Source organism: Myotis nattereri (assembly GCF_964212035.1).
Source record: "Myotis nattereri genome assembly, chromosome: 4".
NCBI lineage: Eukaryota > Metazoa > Chordata > Mammalia > Chiroptera > Vespertilionidae > Myotis > Myotis nattereri.
The window spans coordinates 11,035,687-11,063,101 of record NC_138079.1 but is presented as its reverse complement, the minus strand read 5'-3'; the positions used below and the strand labels follow the sequence as shown (position 1 = coordinate 11,063,101).

Here is a 27,415-nt window from a genome sequence, read left to right as displayed (position 1 = left end):
CTATGCCAGTGTTGAGCAATAGAGAGAGCAGGAGAGTGCAGTCTGCATCATTGTACCCAGAAATATTGTGATAATTTAACTTGTACTCTCACTTCAGAATGGAGATGGTTTCACCAGACCATGGTTGATTTTTCCTCTTAAATGCCCATATGTGTACAGAGTATAGGATAGCAATTATGAAGGTACAGTTTAAAAGTGTTTTCACAATGGGCCAATGAAGAGATACCACTTTTTACCATGAGGCCATGGGCAAATCAAAGAAACTTTGAACTTCATCATTGTTAGAAAAATGAACATAATGAAAGCTGTGCTGGCTACTATAAGGTTGTTGGGATGATCACCAGGTACTATTAGATTCTTATTGTAAGAAATCTACATAAACTGAACTCAACGCTTTTGTTGGTGATGGTTTTATGGTTATTACTGTGATAATGCAAAAAAAGTTAAAGTGATAGTGTCAGGCATTTAGAGATACAAAGATTTGATTTTTCAATTCTTAGACAAACCAGATGAGACCTTAGGTATATTGTTCCTTGCTTATTAGATAAAAATAAAGTTAGGTGCTTCGAATATATATGTATGTATGTATGTATGTATGTATGTATGTATGTATTTACTTATGTATTTATTTTATGATCCTGGGGATTCTGAAACTCAGCTTGCTCATAGAAAAATAAAATGCATTTTTGCTATGATCTCTTAGAGTTCCAAAATTTCTATGAATGTATGAATAAAAGTCAATCTACTATAGGAAAACAAAAGTTTAGTGGATTGATTCTTTTATTTTATTTCATTATCTCTTCTTACCTCTGGTAGTGGAAAATCAGGCACAGTGGAAAATCCAAATTGAAAAAGAAAAAGAGAAGTTTCTTTACCATAACATCAAAACTACATGGATATGTTCAATTATAAGGGCAAATTCTACCATTAAAAGGGAGAATTTCAGAATTTGTAGTGGGTGAGAGCTTGACTCTGTGATAATGGAAAAGCTCTCTTGAATCTCAGTGTAAATAACCAAATACTAGGTGAGCTTGTCGCCTTACACATTTCTCTTCTCCATGGTTTAAATTTTTCTGTATTTTAGTTATGCCTAACGCTGAACATTGGATTTTAATAAAATTTTCAAGATTTTTATATTTGTAGAGGTTGGAGTTGTACCTAGCAGTCATAAAGTGCTCTAAATATGTTTGTTAAATTAAAACACATACATGCACACATTATTAGTAAGTATAGACCCTCATTTACAAAACTACTTTCGGTGGAAAACATCACATTTATTAGCTCCTTTATACACAGCCACTTTATATAAAGCCTCTCAATTTATCTTCATAAAAAGTATAAATTCTTTCCACATGACACTATCTGTCCTACAAATTGACATATAATTGACATATATGCAAATTACCTAAAAATATCTAGTGCCTGACTCTTATCATTTTATGTGTGTGTGTGTGTGTGTGTGTGTGTGTGTGTGTGTTTGTTAATTCTCATCCAAGGATATTCTTTCCATTCATTTTTAGAGAGAATGGAAGGAAGAGAGGGAGGGGGAGAGAGAGAGAAACATCAATGTGAGAGAGACACATTGATTGGTTTCCTCCTGCACCCCCAAACCTGCAACCCAAGTACATGACTTTGACCAGGAATCAAACCCATGACCCTTCTGTTCAGGGGCCAGTGCTCTAACTACGGGGCCACGCTGGCCAGGGCAAATGCCTCACTCTTTTGTATGGTAACAAACATTTGTAGAACTAATAATTAACAACCACCACCCAAGGGTTCCAAGCAGGCTGAAAAGATGTTCTTATGTCTCCCGCTCCTTTTCCGTCTATGGTGCTACCTTCTTTACTAAGAGCCAAAGTTGGAGCCTGGCAAAGGTTTTGGTTCTTTGTTTTCCCTTTAATTTCAGTAGTTTTTACACAGCCAATATGCTAAAGCCTCGTGATTTAATGAGCAGAGGTAAATTATTTGAGAATGCTATCAAAAGAGATGATCCACTAATTTGTAGCTCAGCAGTGCAGAGCTGTTTTACTAAAATTCAGAAAATTAATTTAAAAGTGCAGGTTAAACAATAGCACTTACACCATAGGGCATCCTGGCTTAGTTTACTTTGGCCAGGCGCTGAGTGAAAACCCCCAGACCAACCGATGTCTCGGATGGAACCTGCCTCCCTGTGTCACATGAATCTTCCATGTGGAGGTCTCTGGAGGATTAAGCCTCAGGCAAGAATTTCCTTCCAGAGCATTGTCCCCACTAAATGGCAGGATAGGTGGCTCCACCCCAGGCTTGGGGAGGCGGGGGAAGGAGAAGAGCTCTCTGAGAGCTCTCAGCTAACAGGAAAGTGTAAACATGAAATACAACTGGATGGCCGAATCATCTTATTGACCTTGAACTCTCCAGAGAATTTTCCCTTAGAGGTTTTCTCTGATGAAAACCTGAGATAATTTTTCCTCTAAATCCCCTAACGGTAGAGCAGAGGTTCCCTTCTGTTGGTTGAACTGAAAACAAATACTTGAAGAATGTCTGTGTGATGGTTATGTTCTTAAAATGCTTGTAAAGGTGGAAAAACCTTTACCCATGACCAAGAGTTAACATTTATTGTTTTAATAATATATACAAGCTCATGAATCCTTTTGGTGCTAATGATTCTGCTATTTCACAGACCAAATGTTTCAGTACATTGATGTCCTTAAATGTATTTCATAGAAATAAAAAAAAAAAAATTAAGGGAAAAAAATGCTTGAAAATACTGCATTATAATGATCATGAATTTTACTCATATAAATGGTTAGGAACTATGTGGCTATGATATTTGGAATGGAGAACATTTATATTGTAGTTCCAACAGACCTGTGATTGAATTCCAGCTTTGGCACCCACAAGTGTGGCTTTGAACAAATTTCTTAATTTTTCTAAGCTCTGCATTTCTTACCTTGAAGAACAATATCGGGTTTCGAGAATGTTATGAGGAGTATTGAGATGATGTGATATTATTTTGCAGGGAGTTAAGTGTTCAGTGTATGTTACTAACTTCCATTTTTCCTTTATATTTATGCATTATATAAAACTAGAGGCCCAGTGCACGATTTCATGCCCATTGAAAGGAAATTAATTAGAAGAAATATTTTAGAGGCCAGGGAGGAACTGCGGGAGGGCTCCAGGGCGTGTCTGGCCCGTCATGCCCAGTCCCATCAGCCAGACCGCAACAGCAAGCTAACCTACTGGTTGCAGCATCTGCCCCCTGGTGGTCAATGAACGTCATAGTGACTAATGGGTTGGACACTTAGCATATTAGGCTTTTATATATATAGACTAGAGTCCAGGTGCACGAATTCATCCACGGGTAGGGTACTGAGGGGAATGGGGGAAGCCCGAATGCCATTGGCCCTCCCATCGGGCAGTGGGACGCCCTTGCCAGCCCAGGATCCAGATCCATCCTGCTGACATTTGTGTCGGGAGCCACCTGGTGGCCACTTTATATTGTTTCTTCCTTGTGGAGCATCAAGGGAGGGGAAGTGGCTGCAGTGCCTGAGGCCAACTTCCAGGAGGCTGGCAGCACTGTTGGGATTGTGCCAGTGGCTCTGATCTGTTGGCACCTGGCCTGTTCTCTGGGGATTGGACCTGCAGGACTTCTGAGGGAGTGAGTGGCTGCCAGCAGGCTGGTGGGCCATCGGGACAGGTCTCAGCTGAGCAGTGCTCCTGCTATGAGAGCACACTGACCACCAGGGGGCAGCTCCTGCATTGAGTGTCTGCTCCCTGGTGGTCAGTGCATATCATACTGACCGGTTGTTCCGGTCATTCAATCACTTAGGCTTTTATATATTATAGATATGTTTACTAACACTTATATGAGCAAAAATATGTAAAGTATGTGTGCTTATATTTACTTGTACAAACAAGAAAGAGACAACAAATGAAAATATTTTGCTTAAATGCTCATTGTAATTTAAAAATTAACTTAAAAATCTTAAAATTGTGTCTGATTTGGGGCCTTTCTATAATAAGTGTTAATGGACTCAGTATAAAAATATGGGTTAATATACATGCCAAATTAAAAAAATAATTTACTGATTATTTCAATTTTATTCTAAAGTAATACACTAACATTAAGAGAAATATGGGGAAAATATCCATTATCTCAAGCATCATTAAATTTTAATTTACAAATCTACTTAATGCAAATTTTGTGTTTGATCATCATTATTGAAGCAGGAAAGAGTACACTTAGAACTTGAGGGATTAATTGACCAGAAAACAAGTCTAGACTAAGCTCTAAAGACCAAGCCAGACATCATTCTTTCTATGGCAACAGAAGTTTAGTTATGCACCAACTTTACATTTTACTCCTAGAAACTCTGTGATCCCTCCTGTAATGAAAAGGGATTGGTGCCACGGGTACAAATGCTTATAAGCAGATCATAACACTACAAATAAGAAAAAATAAATTTCTCCAACTGAAAAAATATGTATGTAATTATATATTATTTTAAATAAATTTTATTAACATTTTAATATATTTTATTGATTTCAGAGAGAAAAAGAGAGGGAGACTGAAATAGAAACATCAGTGGTGAGAGAGAATCACTGATCAGCTGCCTCCTGCACACCCTAACCTGGAATCAAACCATGACCTCCTGGTTCATAGGTCTACACTTAACCCTGAGCTACACTGGCTGGGCAATATAGAAATCATGGTATTTAAATTATTTGGAGATATTGCTATCAAGAATATATATATATATATATATATATATATATATATATATATATATATATAAATATATATACACACACACACACATACATACATACATACATTCTAAGAATAAAAGAGCTTCTGTCCTGTGACCTAATGGAAATAATTCAGTATTTCCTAATACATTTTGAAATATAGTACTCATATGTAACAAGGTTGGCAGATTGTAAAATCCAAAAAAATATGGTACTGGTAGGCCAGTGGTTCTCAACCTTCCTAATGCCGCGACCCTTTAATACAGTTCCTCATGTTGTGGTGAACCCCAACCATAAAATTATTTTTTTTTTAATTAAATCTTTATTGTTCAGATTATTACATTTGTTCCTCTTTTTTCCCCCCATAACTCCCCTCCTCCCAGTTCCCGCCCCACCATCCCCCCTCACTCCCCACCCACTGTCCTCATCCATAGGTGCACGATTTTTGTCCAGTCTCTTCCCGCATCTCCCACACCCCTTTCCCCCCCAAGAATAGTCAGTCCATTCCCTTTCTATGTCCCTGATTCTATTATAATCACCAGTTCATTCTGTTCATCGGATTATTTATTCACTTGATTCTTAGATTCACTTGTTGATAGATGCATATTTGTTGTTCATAATTTGTATCTTTACCTTTTTCTTCCTCTTCCTCTTCTTAAAGGATACCTTTCAGCATTTCATATAATCCTGGTTTGGTGGTGATGAACTCCTTTAGCTTTTCCTTATCTGTGAAGCTCTTTATCTGACCTTCAATTCTGAATGATAGCTTTGCTGGATAAAGTAATCTTGGTTGTAGGTTCTTGGTATTCATCACTTTGAATATTTCTTGCCACTCCCTTCTGGCCTGCAAAGTTTCTGTTGAGAAATCAGCTGACAGTCGTATGGGTATTCCCTTGTAGGTAACTGACTGTCTTTCTCTTGCTGTTTTTAAGATTCTCTCTTTATCTTTTGCTCTTGGCATTTTAATTATGATGTGTCTTGGTGTGGTCCTCTTTGGATTCCTTTTGTTTGGGGTTCTCCGCGCTTCTTGGACCTGTAAGTCCATTTCTTTCACCAGGTGAGGGAAGTTTTCTGTCATTATTTCTTCAAATAGGTTTTCAATATCTTGCTCTCTCTCATCTTCTGGCACCCCTATAATTCTGATGTTGGTACGCCTGAAGCTGTCCCAGAGGCTCCTTACACTATCCTCGCATTTTTGGATTCTTTTTTCATTTTGCTTTTCCGGTTGGGTGTTTTTTGCTTCCTCGCATTTCAAATCATTGACTTGATTCTTGCGCTCCTCTGTTCTGCTGTCGGGAGTCTGTATAATAATCTTTATTTCAGTCAGTGTATGCTTAATTTCTAGTTGGTTCCCCAATATAACATCGAGGGTCTCATTAGTTTTCTTGTAGATCTCATTAAGTTTATCGGCGGCTTCTAAACAGTTCTTGAGAGACCTTAAAACTGTGGTTCTGGCCGAAACCGGTTTGGCTCAGTGGATAGAGCATCGGCCTGCGGACTCAAGGGTCCCAGGTTCGATTCCGGTCAAGGGCATGTACCTTGGTTGCGGGCACATCCCCAGTGGGGGATGTGCAGGAGGCAGCTGATCGATGTTTCTCTCTCATCGATGTTTCTAGCTCTCTATCTCTCTCCCTTCCTCTCTGTAAAAAATCAATAAAATATATTAAAAAAAAAAAAAAAAGTGTGGTTCTGAACTCTAGATCTTCCATTGACAATTTTGTCCTGTTTCTTTGTCTCCGCATTTTGTTATGCTTTCTTGGTGCACCCCCTATTGGTCTTTGTGCGCAGTCTTATAAACCTTGATTGCTGTAGCTAATTCCAGGGAGGGTTTGACCTCCAGGCCAAGTGGCTATGAGAATCAGCTGTGTCTGCAGTGAGAGAACTTCTGTCCTCTAGGGAGGTGCTAATCTAGCCTTTGCCTGAGGCTATCCGGCAAATGCCTGTGTGCAGGGCTTGGGCGGGGCGGGTCGCACAGGATCAACAGGGTGGGCCTGAGAGAGCAGTTATGGCGGCTCTCAGTCCTGTCCCCAGGGGCTCTGCCTCTCTGAGTCCCAGCACCCGCTGCAAAGCTCGGAGAGAAAGCTGCACTCGCTCTGACCGAAGCCAGGCGGTCCCGCTTCTCCTGTTTGAGTCTGGGTCCCTAAAGACTCGCCCGGATCTGGAGCTCAGAGTCTGCGACTCCCTCCCGATTGAAAACGCCCACCGCGCCCTCCGCCGCCAGCCCGCTCCGCGCACTCCGCACCTCAGAATTCGACTTCAGCACTGCGCCTCCTCTGAGTGTCCGTATGCGTTTCTCTTTCCTCCTAGTTGTAGGACTTCCACTCAGCCAGCGTTCCAGTGGTTTTGGGTGATGTCTGTTCCGTCTTTTAGTTTCACTTTTGAAGTAGTTGTTCAAGGCAGCAAACTCCGGAGTTAACCTATGCCGCCATCTTGGTTCTCCCATAAAATTATTTTTGTTGCTACTTCATAACTGTAATTTTGCTACTGTTATGAATCATCATGTAAATCTCTGATATGCAGGATGTATTTTCATTGTTACAAATTGAACATAGTTAAAGCATAGTGATTAATCACAAAAACAATATGTAATTATGTATGTGTTTCCCAATGGTCTTAGGCGACTCCTGTGAAAGGGTCGTTCGACCCCCAAAGGGGTCGCGACCCACAGGTTGAGAACTGCTGTGGTAAGCTCTCTTTCTTCCTGCATACTTTGAGTTAATGCTTGCTTTGCACAGCACTATACTATGGGAAATGCCATATATATTTCTACTGAATAGGAATGTTTGTACTGAATAATATTCCTACTGAATAATTCAATTTAACATGGCCTCATTGAGATGACCTCCACTTTTCTTCCCATTGACATTACAACTTATTATGATCTGTAACACAAGTCACAAATAATGTTTCATTCCGCTAAGATACAAATATTCTCAAAGATGTTTCTTAAATATTTCTGTTCATAATAAATGTATGAACCTAATAATTCTAGGGGATATATTTCAAAGAACAAGCAAATCTCAAATTAATACTTAAAAACAGTGGTAATTCTCTTTCAATCACTAATCAGTATAAAGCTTGCTCCCAGAATCTATAGTCATGGCTGTCATACTTCAGCACTGTGAAACTGATAGAAACCAGCTGTTACTATCCTCACTGTTCTCTTATATACAGATAGTCAAAGATTTTACCTATTTAACATATTCATGCTCACATTTGCTTTCAATTGATAAAGAAGAGTTAATTCAGGTATTCAATAATAAAATATGTTGGCTTCTAAATTAACAAGAAAATCAGTTCAAATGAAAGATGATGAGCTGGAGAACTTTTTGTTCACATAAATGACTTAATGTGAGTTCAATGTCCTATTTTAGGAGATCTAAGGACACTAGAATAAATGTTTTCTTTTGTTATTGTTCTTTTCTTTTCTTTTTTGCCAAAGCCCATCACCCCCACCCAAATTCAATAACAATACAAGCAAGGTGTCAAATCAGATGCCTAGAAAGTATTTTAAGTTAAACCTTGAGAAAACTCAAAATATACCTTTATCTATATGAAAGTTCCCAGATGGAATAATCAAATTTACCTATGTAGGTTCCTGTTAATTTGGCTTAATGTATCTTCCCCAAAAAGTAATTAATTTCAATGATGCCTCAGAGAAGTAATGAATTAAGTGAGTGAACACTTTTGAATAATAAGAAATTGTTTTATAAGGAGTAATTTGTTAATAAAGCCTTACCTAAAATTATAAACAAGATAAACCCTAATTAAATCAGAATTCATAGGTAACTTATTTTTTACTTTTAATGAGATCCAAGTTGTATGTAAGTGGGTAACATTTAGATGATATAGTAAAGCACTTAGAGTATATAGTCTCCCGTGTGTGTTATTATTGATGTAGACTAAAATAGGATAGAGTCAATTTTAAAAGATGAAAGGAGAATAGCCAAGTAATGAAAGAAATATGGTATATTGGGAATAGAAATGTCCCTGAATTTTCATAAAACCCTCTCAGATCCTGCTTTTCCTCCTTTAGGTCTCCTCTTTGCTTTATTTTAATTTACTATATTAAATAAGAGTGTAAATGTGAGATTTGGGCTGAGCAGTTAATTTCTCAGCCTTAATATTTTTCTTGAAATTATCAGTATGGTAGGTTTATAAAACCAAGAGCTATATCATGTAGTGGTTAGTAGCGTGGTCTTTAGAGCCAGAGCACCTGGGTTCAAACCACGGAATCTTCCGCATGCAGACTGGTAACCGTGGTAACCTTGTCTCCACAAAGTTATCCTCGGTGGAGACCCACTGCTCAACAATTCTTCCGGATCAATCTTCCTGGAGTACGTTCAGTTGATAGCTTTCCCTGCTGAAAAACTTTCAGCAGCTTCCTGTATCGTGCTGAAAAATATTCTCACCCCTCTGACTCTGGCCTCCACTCTGTTTCCTATTGCATTCCTTATTCTCTTACATATCTTCTCTATAATTTAGACTGGCTGATTTATGAGAAACTCTTCAGGTAGATAAATGGACACATAAGTAGATGGGTAGATAGATAGATAGATAGATAGATAGATAGATAGATTAGGTGATAGATAGATGGGTAAATGACAGCTTGACCTCATTTTAGAAGTAAATAACAGTGAATTTCACTTTATGAAACTTAACTCTTTCAACCAAATGGGATCTGTTATTTTTGTCAGCATCTACATGCAAGTCCAAAGTTTATAAGGTTGGGCTTTTAAACCTTATGATGTTCAATTATTTAAATTAAATTTATTGGAGTGACACTGGTTACAAGATTATATAGGTTTCAAGTGTATAATTCTATGGTACATCATCTGAACATTGCATTATGTGCCACCCCCCAAAATGAAATCTTCTTCCATCACCATAGAGTTGGCCCCCTTCATCTCTTACTATTCTCCCCTCCCCTTCCCTCTGGTAACCACCATACTATTGTTAGTGTCCACAAGTTTTTGTTTGTTTGCTTTATTGTTTGTTCATTTGTTGCTTTCAGTTTTATATCCCACATATGAGTGAAACCATATGGTTGTTAACATTTTCTGACTTATTTCTCTGAGCATGATATTCTCAAGATCTATCCATGTTGTCGCAAATGGCAGAATTTCATCTTTCCTTATAGCTGAGTAGTATTCCATTGTATGTATGTACCACATCTTCTTTATCCAGTCATCTATCAAAGGACAATTTGGTTGTTTCCAAATGGCCACTAAGACATTTTTGTTACTTATCAGTTTGTTTATTGGGTTTCTAATTGACAAGCTTTTTTGGAACCCTCCAGAGGGTAAAGAAAGATACATGGAAGGAGGGGAAGCATGAGCTCGGAGATCTAATATGTGAACACGAGGGCACACTTGGTGATGAATGCATGCTACATATTAGACAAGCCAACATTATTTATTTTATTCAATGTATTGGAGTGACATTGGTTAATAAGCTTAACCAATACATGATCTGTAGATTGCACTGTGTGCCCATCACACCCAAAGTCATGTTCAATTTTTATATTCTATAAATTTGATTTTGGAAAACCCCGTTACAATATGAACAAAATATCCACATATATTTAATATTTTAAAAAATAACTTTAAACATCTCTGATCATGCAAGAGTTATTGACTGAGGCAGGAATGGCTTCCTGGGCGTGTGGGTAGGGTGTGACCTTGTCGTTGCTCAAGGACACTGTCAGCAGGACCCTGTGTTTGGTTTAATGCTCTGCTGCTGCTATCTTGAAATTCTTAATTGTTTTATTTTTTATTTTATGTTTTGTAAGTGCAGTCCCCTGGGACAGTGGGGCATGGACATGATGAGCAGAGGCCGCAGGGGGCAGTTGGGCACACACACAGGGCCAGGCCTGCAGGAACAGGAGGCAGGGCAAAGCCAGCAGTTGGCCAGGCACCAGGCTCGCACAGGCATGCCTCATCAGTCTGGGATGCTGTGTGTCCCCAGCGCCACCAAAGCAGAGCTCACCAGGCTAGCAGTGGCAATGGCAGCTGCAGCAGCAGTAGTGGCCGCCAAGGAGATAGGGGGAGCTCCCCTGAGGCAGACCGGGAGAGAACCCACGGCGAGAGGCCAGCTGCCTGTCACTCCCAGGAGCCTATTCCTGCAGTCTCTACACAAATATTAAATGTTCTTCCCAAATTCCAAGGCTGTGTCTGCGGAGCGCAGGAAATAAACTCTGCCAATAAATTATTACCAAACAGAGAATACACATGGACATTGCAAGAAAGCATTTGAGGGAGTTATTAGAATTCTTTGTTGCTTACAATGCCCAGTTTTGAAAACATCTGCAACACTGAAAAGCAAATATCCACCAGCCTAGAAATACAGATTAAATTCAAAGATCATGTTATGTTGATGGAACATAACACTGTTTTCATGTGAAGCTGTAAATGAGCTAATTATTAACAAGGAAGATAATTTTTTTTTTTAAATTAAACTCTTTCTTGTAATTGAAAGTAAGGGAAAATAATACGTAAACAGGAATTTGGGGTTGCCTACAAATCATAAAGCTACTTTTGGTTTCCTGTATGACCTCAACAAGTTACCAGAAATGTTAGAGAAAATATTAAAATACCATTGAGACATTTACATCAAATTCAGTATAAAGGCAGTAGAAGGGATGCAGTTGTTCTGTATCTTGATTGTGTTGATTAATACACAGGCCTACACAGACAATAAAATTGCATAACACTAAATACACACACATGAGTACATGTAAATTATTAAAATGTGGATGAGATCACTGTATTGTATCCATGTTAATTTCCTGACTGTGACATTATATTATAGATGTAACCATTGGGGAAAATTGGTGAAGGGTACATCTTTATTATTTTTTATAATTTGCATTTTAAACCATAATTAACATACAAAGATTAATTTTTTAAAGATCACCTTTACACTTACATGAAACTGACTTGTATGAAGTGTTTTATCTTTGTAGATAAATTCTTCTATGGGAATAAACTCCAGCGTACTAATATTTATATGTTTATAAATAATTTATCAGAAATTTATCCCAATGTTAAATCAGCCTACAGAATACTCTTAATAACTCCAGAAAAATTTGCATCAACAAAACGATCTTTCTTGAGATTAAAAAAAGCATCAAGAATTATTTGTGATCTTATTAGCCAAAAGCAACTGATGCCACTTTCAATTTTATCATTAAAAACGAAATTACGAATTAAATGAATTTTGATACCTAGGAAGTGACTTTGCAGAAAATAAACCAGAAAAAGTGTGTGATCAATCAAGATATTACAATAATACAGTATTATTATTTATTGTATGATATATAATCATACCACAATATTTTTTAAATGATGTACCTTTATGTTGTTACTAATCAGTCACTATTACCCTGTTAAGATTTGTAATAATATATTTTAAAGGAAAAATATTTATATATTTTGTCTTTAACAATGTTTTTGTTTTTTTTTTTTCTGAGTTCTGAACTAAAACGTCCAAACTTTCAGTTTATAGTGGGCTTTGTAAATTATGTAATTCGGGGCCTAGGGAATTTGATGCAAATTAAACAAAAAATAATTTTATCAAAGGGTAGATAAGGTATATTGAACAGTTTATTTTTGGAGAGTTGAGCTTGGAATAAACTTTTGAAATGACATCATAAACTGCATCTAATAACTAATCTAAGAAGTCATCTTCTTTTCCCCAGAGATTTGCCAAGATGTTATTTGCTTATTTTAATCTATTTTAGTATTTTTTAAAAAGCCAATGAGATTTATCATCAACCCTGACATTTGGAGGGAAATCTTTCCATTAATCAGGCCTGTATTTCAAAATGCTTACTTTTTTTATTTAAGAAATGTAAGACTAAGGACTTCACAAATGTAAGAAATATAAGATTAAGGACTTCAGAAAGGCCAGATTTTCTGGAAACTTTGAAATGAGCTCATCAGCATTCATCCTTGGCATTTTTATGTGATGCCCACACCATTGTCCCAAAAGTGATTTTAGTTTTAAAAACAACAAACCTAAAACTGAATAGGAAGGTATATCTTAACAGTGGACTATGGTCTAGTTCAGTGGTTCTCAACCTTGACTGCACATTAGAATCACCTGGGAATCTTTTTAAAATCCTGATTTCTGGGCCTCATCCTCTGGAAATTCTGTTTCTTTGTGACTCATGTTGTGGCCCCACCCCATAACAAAGAAACAGAATTTCCGGAGGATGAGGCCCAGACATCAGGGTTTTAAAAAGATTCCCAGGTGATTCTCATGTGCAGCCAAGGTTGAGAACCGCTGGTCTAGTTCATAGTGCCAGGCAGGCTTGGAACACCATCAAGTCTGTCTGTGAGCCATTAGGAGAGCCTCCTGTGCAAATGCTGCGTTCCCAGGTGTCTCCACGCTCAGTGACTGGAACACTCCTGTGTAAGGCCATGCTCACGGTTTATTCTGCTCTCCGGCTGGCTCAGTCCATGTTCTCTTTCTCCTCTGTTCCAGAATGACTCTTGGGGGAAGCAGTATTCCTATGCGCTCTTCAAGGCCATGAGCCACATGCTGTGCATCGGGTACGGCGCGCAGGCCCCGGTCAGCATGTCAGACCTGTGGATCACCATGCTGAGCATGATCGTGGGGGCCACCTGCTACGCCATGTTTGTGGGCCACGCCACAGCTTTAATCCAGTCTCTGGATTCCTCCAGACGGCAGTACCAAGAGAAGGTAATGTGTTTTCTCTCTAATATCTCCAACCAGCTATTTTGTAAATTTAACTAATAGCGTTCAAGATAACTACACCATCTCCTCTATTAAACGTGTAATGAGATAAAATGTTTAAAGCAGGAAAACACAATCTGTTTCGATATTTTGAGGTTTCGTCAAGATGGTCCTGATAGCTTTCGTTTCCAGCTTCTCTCTTGAATGATAATTTTTTTAAAAAAATACTCTGAATTTGCACTCACAGGAAAAATAGTTACATGTTTCAAAATGTCTGAAGCTGCCCTAACCGGTTTGGCTCAGTGGATAGAGTGTCGGCCTAGGAACTAAAGCGTCCCAAGTTCGATTCAGGTCAAGGGCATGTACCTTGGTTGCGGGCATATCCCCAGTCGGGGGTGTGCAGGAGGCAGCTGATGTTTCTCTCTCATCGATGTTTCTAACTCTCTATCCCTCTCCCTTCCTCTCTGTAAAACATCAATAAAATATATTTTTTTTAAAAAGTCTGAAGCTGATTTAAGGTATTATCAAGGTTCATGTTCCTCAGTTAAAATAATAGAAAGCCTTCTCTAGTATATGTTAGAAAATGTTAGCTGATTAAATGGGGACAAGCGTCCATTGCCTGTGTCCCTCTGTGCTCTGTGTGTTAGCATCGTAATTCATATTACAACCCGTATGCTTAGCTCAACATATGTTGCCCTTGTGTCTAGATAAGTCATCACACTCTCAGTCTTAAACATGCATATTAACAGCTGCTATCATGCATTCATATACACCATGTGTTAATTAAAATGTTTGCCGCTCGAAATTGCCCAAAAGAGAGAGTAAAATTAGATATATGCAATTATTTATTCTAGGATTTTTCTTTTTCGTGTGCTGAACAACTTTGGCTGAGGCTAGACCTTGGAACCTCAGAGAGTTCTTACATTCCTGACTAAACATAAGTAGTGCTCTGAAAGATAAATAAGAATATTTCATCACTGAAGGAATAATTTACTCTATAGGGGCTCTGTTGAACCTGAGAACATAGAGTATACACCTTGCCAAAGAGCATGTCTGAAAGTAACAGTTCAAATAGTTCTAGATCACTACTTTGGTGAGAGATCACGGCTTAGACTTCTAATTCCTTACAAAATAGCCAAAGGTCGTTTCAGTTTCATTTGTGAAAGTTTTTAACACTGTACTCACACCATGGGAGAAAGGGAACCTAGGTACTTTATTTCTCTTGAAGGAAATTACATGGCCACCCACTGTTATAAAAGCAAGTGGTATTTTATTACTAAAGAAATGAAAAAATGAACCATCAGAATTGCTTTGAGGTTCATTTTAATACAAAGCCTCCAATTAAATTGTAAAGAACAAAGCCCATAGTGATGGACAAGAGAATGAATTCAACTGTGACTTTGACTAAAAATTGTACCTTAAAGGAATTGGGGCTAAATTTATGGGGATTTAAGATAAGACTACAGCACAGAATATGTTTCTATTAAGCTCTTTCTTTTTCCCTTCTGCTTGATATTGTTTTTCATAAAAATGCTCTTTTCCTACCTCCTTTTTGTCCACAACATTACAACTATTTTCTCAAATACAAATGAGTCTCCAAACCCCAGGATGGCATTTATTACCATTATATTGCATATTAAGTGGACTCACCATTTCTGTGTGTTTAGATCAACTATATGAACCAGGTATAACTTAGAAACCTAATTAATTCAATGATGTAATCATAGACATTCACAAAGAAAGCTATTAATTTAAATCATCAAGTTTTGGTTTTTAATTAAATGTATTGGGGTGATGTGGGTTGATAGGATTATATGGGATTCAGGTGTATAATTCTATGACACATCATTGTGTGCCCAACACCCAAAGTCAAATCTTCTTCCATCAGCACATATTTGACTCTGTTTAACTTTTTACCTCTTCATCTTACAAGTGCTTAATAGAGGGCAAGCACACTGGGAGTGGAATTTCTGGGTCCTATCATTATTCTAAGTTTAACTTTTTGAGGAACCTCTTATTTTGTAGTTATCAGAACCATCTGCCAAGAATGCCTAATCAATTAATATTGATATTATTTTCACTGCCATATATTCATTAGCAACATTTTTTTTTATGTAAAAAAAGCAACCTCCAATGAATACCTTTTATAGTAGCCATTCAGAATGCGCTGGTGTTCAGCTCACCTAATTCTGGCTCCAGAGTTCACTCTGAGGTTGAAATTGGTAAACCATCAATCCTTAGTCTTTCCTTGTAAATGAAGCACTATAATCAGGACTATCGCGTGCATTTCTTATTCTGTAGAAATAATTTTTTAAAATCAGTCTAATCTTGCAAATGTGTAAAAGCTAATGGTATAAACAGAGACACAGGCGGGCACCAAGCCCTGCTCTCCTTTTCAATCCACTCAAGTCCTGTTTGCAATAAAGCACATTTCAGGCCATTGCAGATAAAGTGATTATGGTTAGTATACTTGTTTCCCCTATAATAAGACCTTCAGGAAGAATTTGGGTGGACATGGAGTGGTCCCAAATCAACTTTTAAACTCTATTTTCTAGCCAGACAATTACAATTATTGTTCTCTCAACAAAACAAATGCTTCTGACCTGACCCTCCTTTCTTCCTATCCCCTTCCGTGCTTGTACCCCCTTCACTGTTTACATGGATTTTGTTACTGGACTAAAAAGGTCTATTTTCCTTACACACATCAAAGCCCAATCAGATAAGAACAAAAGTTTGCAGCAAAGAAGAGTTTATTAGTTGAGGAAGTGTCCCACACTAAAGGCACAGGTGAGCTAATGCTCAAAGACCTGGCTCCCAGACGGCTTCCAGGGGATGGATTATATTGGGGGGCGGGGGGCATCAGTCATGGTGACTAAGGCAGTTAGGGTCATGGTTTCTACTGATTGGTTGGCGCTGCAATAGGGAGTCATTGGTCATTACACCTGGTCCTGACATCAGCCTGTTGTTGCTTCATCTGGTTTTTTCAATTTTCTGGGCCTGGAGCTGAAACGCAACTGAGGCCTAGATATTGTCTCTAGTTTGACTGAAACTGTGTCTGGGATCAACAGACCCTGGGCTTTGTTCCTGTGACTGTCTGATGCGGATCAGAACCTCATTGTCCTGAGGGCTTAATGATTAAGGGAGTGAATGTGCAAGGGAGAAGGAGGCAGGTGAGTCAGGTGCTGAATGAGACCAGCTCAATCAAAAGGAGAGAAAAGAGAGAAAAGGTCACATTGAAGAGATGATGTTTTTGTGTGTTTCTGTTCTGTGTTTCTCTCTGGAAGGCTGTGACGTCTTCCCTGGTTATTCCAACTCATAATAATCTGTTGGTTGTGTGTATTCTATCTGTCCAAGGGACAATAAGCACCATGGTGGTCAGATCTGTGTCTCTGATGATGTGATTTCAGCCCCATACACAGCAACCTCAGTACAGTGATGCTGAGTATACAATAGTACTCACATGGGACCCTGAGGAATAAGAGTGATTACAGGTGTCCAGCCTTTATTCTAGCGTAAATGAGAAGAAGGGGGTCATAATTTGCGTTTTTCTGAATGCTGTCACTTGAGTATACATGACAGCATCTTTTAAAATATATATTATGTATTTTATTGAGACATATGTAAACACTAGAGGCCCGGTGCACAGATTCATGCACTGGTGGGGTCCCTCGCCCTGGCCTGCAGGGATTGGGCTGAAACTGGCTCTCCAACATCCCCTGGGGGGTCCCAAATTGCGAGAGGGTGGTTCTCAGGTGACATACCCTGGAATTGGGCTCCCTCCTCTCTGGTTCTGGGTGCGTCACCCAAGAACCACTGCTGCCAAGTGACTGCATTTCAGCAGCTCCTGCATTGAGTGTCTGTCCCCTGGTGGTCATTGTGCATCAGAGCTACTGGCCAGTTGGCCAGTCGGCCAGTGGGTGGGTTGTCCAGTTGCTTAGGCTTTTATATATATATAGATATTGTAAACTTGTTGCCTCAGTTCTTACAGCAATTGATGGCAGGTGTAGGTATACATGTGTTTGACATGAACACATCACTTTAGAAACTAAATTTTCAATATGCTTTCCCCTCTGGAATTCTGGCCTTGATTTCCCTGTAAGTAAGAGGTGTGTTATTATCTAAGTGTCTTTCATCGGGGTGAAGAGATTTCTTAGTTGCTGGGTTGATCAGAGATTTCCCTGTAAGTAAGAGGTGTGTTATTATCTAAGTGTCTTTCATCGGGGTGAAGAGATTTTTTAGTTGCTGGGTTGATCAGAAGCATGTGTGTCTTTAGGCCATGATGGATCCACTGTCTCAAAAAGGTGGATGGGGGAGCAGGTTGCTGCCCTCATGTAATTGAGTCTTTAATTTTAAAAAATATATTTTACCAGAGTAATGGCAAAGCAAAGAGGAAACATCTGGAGTGATGGCCACAATGGTTTATAAATAATCTTTTTATTCAATTAAAAAGACAGAAGCAACAGTCACCACCTTTTTTGCAACCTTTCTTCATTATATCAAGAAATTTAGCTAGTTGAGCTGCTAATTTGGTTTATTGATTTGGAGGCTCTGATAGTATTTGTCTTCAGAGGAAAAAGGGGCTTTGATGTATATTGATCTTGACCTTTGAAAATCATATCGACCCGGAGCTTAAATGAAAAAGAGCTTGATACCTCATTTTCACGGGCAACATTGTTAGGGGGAAGACTCAGCTCTAAATCCATGTGCATTCAGCAAACTGTTTCCCTTGCTTTTCTTTATTATTCGCAAAAGCGTCTTTCCTTCCTTTACAAATGAGAATTCCGCCAGCACAACTCCCACATGGCTCCTTAATTAGTTGGAAAGATTTCCGATTGCGCGATGCCATATCCTTTTTCTTCCTGGGAGCTGAATTTATCCCACTCAGAGTGCCAGCTAGTGCCACCAAACGTTCTCTGGCCAGGAAGATCCTAGGACAGGGGCTGTCTGTGGGATTCTCTCCTAGGGAAACAGTGGTGCAGTAGCCCTGGAGTTGCTAACAAATTAGGCTCCTGGCAGAATGATGACAGTTTACATTCTCAGCTGGGAACTTGTTTTTATATTAAGTAAGTACTGTTATAGAGAGAGTCACAAGTAAAGAGGGGGAGTTTGAAGATGTTAATTTAGCTCAGGAGAAAAATATAATTTTGCTAATTGTAAGTATCTTAAACCACTGATTTTCTGCCTTTATAGTTTAATATATCCCACTGGGCAATACAGTATCCCTTTTTACGAAGTGATACTTTCTGTACCCATGTTCTCTGTTATATGTTGAAATTCCCTGCATTTTTATTGTAGGTGTTCATGGTTTCAGGTGTGTGCAAAGCGCTAAAGATTCATCCTCGCCAACCCTTCATTTGGTACTTTATAGTTTACACTTAATCATGTATTGCACATCTAACAGATTCTTTTAATGGCTCATTGCATTTCCCACTATTTTATTTATTGATTAATATATAGATCTCATTTTTTAGAAATGTTTGAATTTTCATTTGAACCTACTCCCTGCAGTTCTCTTTCAAGTGGGTTTGCTGTACTGTATTGATGTCCTTTGTGTCATAAGACATAAACATACTGCTGAACACATTCACAGGGTAGAAGCTGGTCAGACAGGGATCCACTAATCTGACAAGAATCAGTGCATTGTTTGGTAAGAATGGAGAGCCCTTGGGACTTTGAATTATGAGGCCTGACTCTATACGAAGATAGATGTTAGAGAGTGGGCAAATATATAGAGCAAGAGGTGATGGAAAAATAAAATGGAGGGAGAATGTATGTCTTCCATTAAGCTCTCTGTTAGTAATCTTTGGAGTGCATTATTGAGAATGTCTCTTATGTACTGTGCCTTAGCTACCAGGGTAACAGAGTCTTTAAATAATCATTAGTGAAGTCAGACTTCTTTTTCCTTCTTACGATGTATGAAATGAGGTAAATCACGAATTTTTAACCAAGGATGTTGATAGTGTGACTTGAAATACAATTTTATATACTACAGCTGAAGCAAGTATCAACCATTTTTTATTTTTTTATTTTTCCTGATATTTCTATCACCCAAGTGGCATCATACATAGTTTACACAATATTATTGACTATATTTGCTCTGCTATACCTTACATTCCCATGACTATTGTGTAATTACCAGTCTGTACTTCTCAATCCCTTAACCTTTTTCACCCAGTAGACCAATCCCTTCCCCTCTGGCAACCATCAGTCTGTTCTCGATATCTATGAATCTATTTAAATTTTGTTTATTTGTTTGCTTTGTTTTTCAGATTCCACATATAAGTGAAATCATATGTGTGTTTTTTTTTCTTTCACTGACACAACATATTTTCAACTTTTTATTTTGACTATACTAATATTTCACTTAAAGGAAACAAACGTTTATTCAGATGGTAATATGAGATAGATGATTATATTCTCCATTCACCATTTAAGCTTTGCCAAGTGAAACTACGCTACATTAGTATATTCATTTTAAAAGATTTCTCACTGTCCTCCTACTTCACCAAGTTATTAAAGTTAATGAACTAAATTTTGAATGTTATTTAAGAAATTGGGGAGAAGCTATTATTAAAACAGCATTAACATATTTAATGAAAAGTGATCTTTAACTTCAGTATCATCGTTTTTATTAAGGGATGTTTAGAGAAGACCCAAGATGTGTATTAAATGAGGCAAATAGATTATTTTAACTTTTTCCCCAATGAGAACATAAAATACTGATTTCATTTTAATGTTGTAATTTTTTTTCCATTTCCCAGTAATGGGCTGATCATGAGAACACTGAATTATTTTTAGTTATTGACAAAACTATCTCTCTTACCTGGAGCCCAGATTGCTAGTGATAATATCTTTCTGAATCCTGAATTAAGATTCACCTTCAAATTTAGTGGAAAAGAAACATGTTAGAAGCAGAAGCAGAGCTGCTAAAAGCAGTTGCATAGTGAGAAACAGCATCTGCAAGCAAGAGCAGGCACCGGAAAATATAAAAACCACGCTCAGCAACCAGAAAGCCTGCCCTGTAGCACAAGGCAGTCTAGCAGCGTAGGAGCACACCTCATCTGCACAGCTGGCCTTCAGAGGGTTTAGCTCAGGCTGTGGTTGGAGGACTCCTATCTGGCGTCTGGGCCCCACTGAATTTTGAACAATTTATAAAATGTATTTTTAATTCAACGAGAGTTCGTTCTGTTTTGATGTCATCTGGCTGGCAGATTGTAAAGCTGAGCCGGCCCTATGGACAGGAGAACTGCTGGTAGCAGGCGCTGGAAGAGCCAAGGAGGCCCCGAATCACACAATCACGGTGCCAGAGAGGATGCACAGCTCAGGCTAACTGCAGGGCAGTGAGCATTCGCAGACCACTTGGGGCTCAAAGGGAAGATGATAATTGTTCCATTCTGTTTCCAGTTTACCTAAACTTATTGCTTTTAAATTACATTGGTGTTTAATTCCTACATATTTTTCATCCAAATATATTAGTACTTCAAAACAAACACAGAAATCCTGGCAAACACTGAAAGACACCTTTAAAAATGTTGTGAACATTGCTTAAAATATCAGGAAAATTTACAAGTGATATAAGAAATGGTTATTTTGAAATATATTTAAACTAGAGGCCCGGTGCACAAAAATTTGTGCACTCGGGGGGGAGGAGGGATCCCTCAGCCCAGCCTATGCCCTCTCGCAGTCTGGGACCCCTCGGGAGATAACGACCTGCTGGCTTAGGCCTGCTCCAGGGTGGCAGAGGGCAGGCCTAATCCCTAGGTGCAGCCAGGCTCAGAGCAGGGCCGATTGGGGAATTGGGGCGCCGCCCCCTGTCATGCACAGAGCAGGGCCCATCAGGGGGTTGGGGAGCTCCCCCCTGTCACGGACAGAGCAGGGCGGATCAGGGCATTGGGGCACTGCCCTCTATCACCCACAGAGCAGGGCCGATCAGGGGGTTGGGGCACCGCCACTCTCACACTCAGGGCAGGGCCAATGGGGAGGTTATGGCTCCACCCCGTCACACACAGAGCAGGGCCAGTGGGGTGGGGGGTTGGGGCGCTGCACTCGGTCACACACAGAGCCGCAGGGCGATCAAGAGGTTGGGGAGCTCCCCCCTATCAGGCACAGAGCAGGGCCGATCAGGGGGTTGGGGCGCCTTCCCCTGTCAGGAACAGAGCAGGGCCGATAGGGAGGTTGTAGCCCCGCCCCCTGTCACACACAGAGCCACGGGGCAATCAGGGGATTTGGGCGCTGCCCCCTGTCATGCTGATCCCGGTGCCGGTGCCGGGAGACCTCGCGGCTCTGCTGATCCCTGTGCTGGGAGGCATATTACCCTTTTACTATATAGAATAGAGGCCTGGTGCATGGGTGGGGGCTGGCTGGTTTGCCCTGAAGGGTGTCCCGGATCAGGGTGCGGGTCCCCACTGGGGTGCCTGGCCAGCCTGGATGAGGGGATGATGGCTGTTTGCAGCTGGTCACACACCCTTCAGGGTGGGGGTCCCCACTGGAGTGCCTGGCCAGTCTGGGTGAGGGGCTGAGGGCTGTTTTCAGGCTGGGACTGAAGCTCCCAACTGCTCCTTTTTTTCATTTTTTTTTTTTTTATTCTGGGCCAGCTTTAGCTCTGAGGCTCCAGCTCTTAGGTCTCCGCTCCTGAAAGCAGGTATCTGGTTTGTTTAGGTTCTACAATCGAAACTCTGTATCAACTCTAGGTCTGAGATCCCGGCTACCTGAAAGCTGGTTTCTGGGGTTTTGTTTAGCTTCTATTTTTGTAACTATGTTTCAAACTGCCAGCTCAGAGGCCTGCAGCGGCAGGCGGGGAACGTTGGAGCCCTCCGTCACTGAAGCAAGCAAGCCTCATGTTAGTTTCAAGCTGCCTGGCTGCCGGCCGCCATCTTGGCTGGCAGTTAATTTGCATATTGCCCTGATTAGCCAATGGGAAGGGTAGCGGTCATACGCCAATTACCATGTTTCTCTTTTATTAGATAGGATGCTTTCAAAGGGTGAAAGAGTAAAAGCCTTAATTATCTGGAATTTTCTTTTCTGGAACACTCTTCTCTGATTGGATGATTCATGCTTCCCAGCTTCTTGGCAATAATGTCATAGCCTCCTAGTCATGCGAGCTCCAGGAAGCTGTATGTTGGAGAAATCACAAAATTTAGGAAATTAAGTTTACAAATCAGTTCTCTCTTCTTTTCATAAATGATTCAGGTGACTATATCCCAAACTTCTAAAAATTAATAAAGTATTCTGTAGACAATCACAGTGAGAACCCTTCTATTAGGAAAATGAAAAGCCTAGAAGAAGCTCCAGCCTGGCCCGTGTGGCTCAGTGGGTGATTGACCTATGAATCAGATGGTCAGTGTTTAATTCCCTGTCAGGGCACATGCCCCGGTTGCAGACTCGATCCCCAGTGTAGGGCATCCAGGAGGCAGCCAATCAATGATCTCCCTCATCATGGATGTTTCTATCTCTCTCTCACTTCTTCTCTGAAATCAATTTTTTTAAAAAAAACATGTTTTAAGGTGCTCACTGGTTCTATTTCTGGTCAGGGTACATTCCCATGTTGCAGGCTCAATCCCCAGTTAGGGGGCGTGTAGGAGGCAACCGATCAGTGTTTCTCATCGATGTTTCTATCTCTCTATCCCTTTAGCTTCCTCTCTCTCTCTAAAATCAATAAAAACATATTTTTTTTAAAAAAATAATGCTCCAAATTTATAAACTATGGTAGAATAGCATCCCATTTTCGTGTTTTATTCATTATATGAATAATCGGAAGCTGAATCCACACAAGTCTTTTACAAAGAAAATAGCATTCTGAAAATAAGTGTCCATGGCACTCACCAGTATTAGAGCAGATCTGTAAGAACACATCTGCATTTTAAATGGCCAATTACCATAAAAATAAGGCTAACATTAACATGAATATTTTCTTAGCGTAAAAGCTGCTGACTAAATTGTGTTGAAGTTGCCAGCAAGGGAAAGAAGAAAGATTTTTCTGTGTAAATATCCTTTTTATGATTTTACTCTAAATTAATTCACATTTTTGAGATAGGAGGCCTAAGAAACAGAGAGACAAACACCATTTTTATTTTCCAGCTCTGTGCTTTAGAGAGATGCACAGGTAGCTAAAGAGGATACAATGTGCAGAAGTAATTTGCAGCTTGGCCTCTGCATTTTTCTTCCAACCTCCCAAAATTACTATTCCAAGATTGTAGCATTTGTAGAAACAGTATTCTCTGAACAAGATAATACTCAAGTCAAACAATGAATGAGCAGATTAATTGCATTGCTCATTAGTTGAGCTCTTGTATTAGTGAACTAGAGTCCAAATGGGCCTTGCTTTCAAATATAAATAACTTTTCACTTAAAAAATTATTTTGCCAGTGCAGTTTAGGTGCTCGTTGGCTTTATAAATACTGAATATACACTTTAGAAAATCAACTTTTATGATTCTTAATTACAGAATAAAATAGCACCCTACAGATTTTATAAAGTTCCCAAAGTTTTTCTTTGGCTATATTTGATATAGACATAATTGAGATGTCTGAGCAAGTTATTAATATTTTATTACATTTGTCAATCAGATGGATGCACAAACCTTGCATTTGTCTGAAAGCAAATGTACCTGCCACTGTGAACATCCTTTCAAAACTCTAGTGCTGCCTAGAGATCTAATGGTAAACATGAGGCATAATGCAGCTGTTTGGCATTTATCACTAAAATCTCCCAACAAACTTTTAAAGGCGTTACTTTTCTTATTTAGTAGTTGGATAAACTGGAATAAATGAATTATAAATTTTATCTCCAGATGCAGAGCATTTCACTATTTTAGAATGTGAATAAATAAGTCAATTTCATGGGTTTTGCTAGCAAATGTTCTATAGATTCAATTTTTTTCTGGAGCAGAAGTATATTGAAATACTTCTTTGGTTGGTATTATATTCTTTTATATGTTAACTAGAGGCCCGGTGTGTGTCCCTCAGCCCAGCCTGCACCCTCTCCAATCTGGGACCCCTCGAGGGATGTCTGACTGCCCATGTGGGCCCGATTCCGGGTAGTCGGACATCCCTCTCACAATCCAGGACTGCTGGCTCCCAACCGCTCGCCTGCCTGCCTACCTGATTGCCACTAAACACTTCTGCCTGCCAGCCTGATCACCCCCTAACCACTCCCCTGCCAGCCTGATCTACGCCTAACTGCTCCCCTGCCGACCTGATTGCCCCACACTGCTCTCCCCTGCCGGCCCAATCACCCCTAACTGTCCTCCCCTGCAGGCCTGGTCACCCCCAACTGCCCTCCACTGATGGACTGGTTGCCCCTAACTGTCCTCCCCTGCCAGCCCAATTGCCCCTAACTACCTTCCCCTGGCAGCCTGGTTGCCCCCAACTGCCCTCCCCTGCTGGCCTGGTCCCCCCCAATTGCCCTCCCCTGCCAACCCAGTCACCCCCAACTGCCCTCCCTTGCAGGCTTGGTCCCTCCCAACTGCCCTCCCCTGCTGACCTGATCACCCACAACTGCCCTCCCCTGCAGGCCATCTTGTGGTGGCCATCTTGTGTCCACATGTGAGCAGCCATCTTTGATCACAGGGGGCTGGCCATCTTGTGTGTTGGAGTGATGGTCAATTTGCATATTACCTCTTTATTATATAGGATATTAAAATGATGCTGACATTAATCATTTTTGACATTATCTTGATATAACCCATTGCTGTTTTAAATATTTTAATTAACTTTATTGGAGTGACATTGGTTAATAAAATTATATAGGTCAGGTGTACAATTTTATATCATCTTTATACTGCATTGTGTGCCCACTACCCAGTGTCAACTCTCCTTCCATCACCAAATATTTGACCCCATTTACCCTTCACTACCTCTCACTTGTACCCCCTTGTGCCCTTTCCCTCTGGCAATCATCATACAGTTGTCTGTGTCGATGAGTTTTTCTTGTCTGTTTTTGTTCATTTGTTGCTTTCAGTTTTATATCCCACATATAATTGAAATCATATGGTTCTTGAGTTTCTCTGACTGACTTATTTTGCTTAGCATGATATTCTCAAGATCCATCAAGATAAGTAATAACAAATGTTAGAGAGGTTGTGGAGGAAAAGGAACCCTCAGTCACTGCTGGTGGGAATGTAAATTGGTACAGCCACTATGGAAAACATTATGGATGTTCCTCAAAAATGTGGATTGGATAAAGAAAATGTACATATATACAATGGAATACTACTGAGCCATCAGAAAAGATGAAATATTATCATTTGTGACAACATGGATTGATCTTGAGAATACCTCATTATTTTAAATGAATAAAATTTAATACTTTTATCAGTTCCTCATGGATTTTAAACCTATTTGTAGATTTTTAAAATTATGTGTTCATGTTTTAAAATAATAATGTTTCCTTTTTTCAGGAAAATTAGTACAAAGAGTTGCATTGGTTTATAAGAAGTGGTGGCATTAAACATACAAAATGTATTATTGCATAATAACCTGTAAAAAATTACCAGGACATTTGAGTGATAATGTTGGCTGTGGTATTTCACAATGTTGGGGAGAAGAACCCTAGGATCTACTGTTTCCTTTATAAACTTACCTGAAATTCTTACAGAATTGATTAGATTCTGTGAATTTGGAGAATTTCTCTCTGATTTTTCAGAAAAATATTAATTTATCTTCAAAGGCATAAGGTTACATGGGAATATAGCTTATTAATAGGCTATGTTCTTCCTTTCTGCACTTGCTAATCTCATACTTATTAAGACTCTTACATAAATTGATTGCAAGAATTACATAAGAAATCTAGCTTTGTTCCCTTGAAAAAGAGCTCTGTGATATGATAATGCTTCTAATGGGAAACACCGTGTGGTTCAGTGAAGCTGAAGATAGCTGCTCATAATCACTATGCTCACAGCACACTGACCCTTACTCTGCCATTTACTTTGGAAAAGAAAATAACATTTTATAATTTTTGGTTTTATAAAAAGTAAGGGAATTAACCTCATTTTGAACAAGTGGCAGAATGTCTTAATCCCTTAGTCCGAGGAATTCCTGTGATGTGACAAAAAACAAACAAAAAAAAATCACCTCATGATCCTCTGACATCAAAATATAATATTACTATATCTATAGTATGTGAAATATGTATAAGGAAGTACAGATCTAACAACTGAACAAGGAATTCACTGGTGTGTTAGCAGGTGTCAGGGTCATGAAATCTTATGCCCGTTAGTTTTTCCTATTTTTTGGTGGTAAAATATACATAACATAAAATTTATCATTTTTACTTTCTTTTTTACACATATTATAAATATATTTAATAACCTATAATGCAGCAATTTAGAACATTAATTAATGTCACAATAACATCACCCTGATATAACTTAAATTCTTTGAAATGGGCATATTAGTGTACACTAGCTATCCATAATATACAGGGTGGGACAAAAGTAGGTTTACAGTTGTTTGTATGGAAAAATACAAAATAATTAATAATAATACAAGAACAAACTTGTGTTCTGGGTGCTCACAATTGTAAAGCTACTTGAATTCACAAATTTCAACTTCTTCTTCAAGTTCTTGCATTTTCACTTAATGTATTTTGAAAATATTTTCAGCCCTGGCCAGCTAGCTCAGTTGATTATAGCATCATCCCAGTATGTCAAGGTTGCAGTTTGATACCTGGTCAGGGCACAAACAAGAATCAACCAATGAATGTGAAAATAAGTGGAGTGGCAAAGAGATCTCTCTCTCTCTCTCTCTCTCTCTCTCTCTCTCTCTCTCCCTCTTCCTCCCTCAAATCAATTAAAATGTTTAAAATATACATAATTTTCTTTTTATAAATTTCATTGTTATAAAAACACATGTAATCTACCTTCTTAAATGTTTGAGTATATGCTACATTATTGCTGACTGTGTACAGCAGATAACTAGAGCTCATTCATCCTGCCAACTGAAACTTCATTCCTGCTCTTTAGTAACTCCCCTCATCCTTCCTCCTCCAG

The 27,415-nt window shown here is 39.2% G+C and overlaps 1 protein-coding gene across 1 annotated transcript in view; it reads left to right on the top strand.

Annotated features, from left to right (window-relative positions):
* Positions 1 to 27,415, top strand: part of HCN1 (hyperpolarization activated cyclic nucleotide gated potassium channel 1) — a 259,139-nt gene that overhangs the window by 168,821 nt on the left and 62,903 nt on the right. The window contains exon 3 of the mRNA XM_081089933.1: positions 13,216 to 13,434. Coding sequence (XP_080946059.1) covers positions 13,216 to 13,434 — 219 coding nt within the window. The remainder of the gene's footprint in view (positions 1 to 13,215; positions 13,435 to 27,415) is intronic.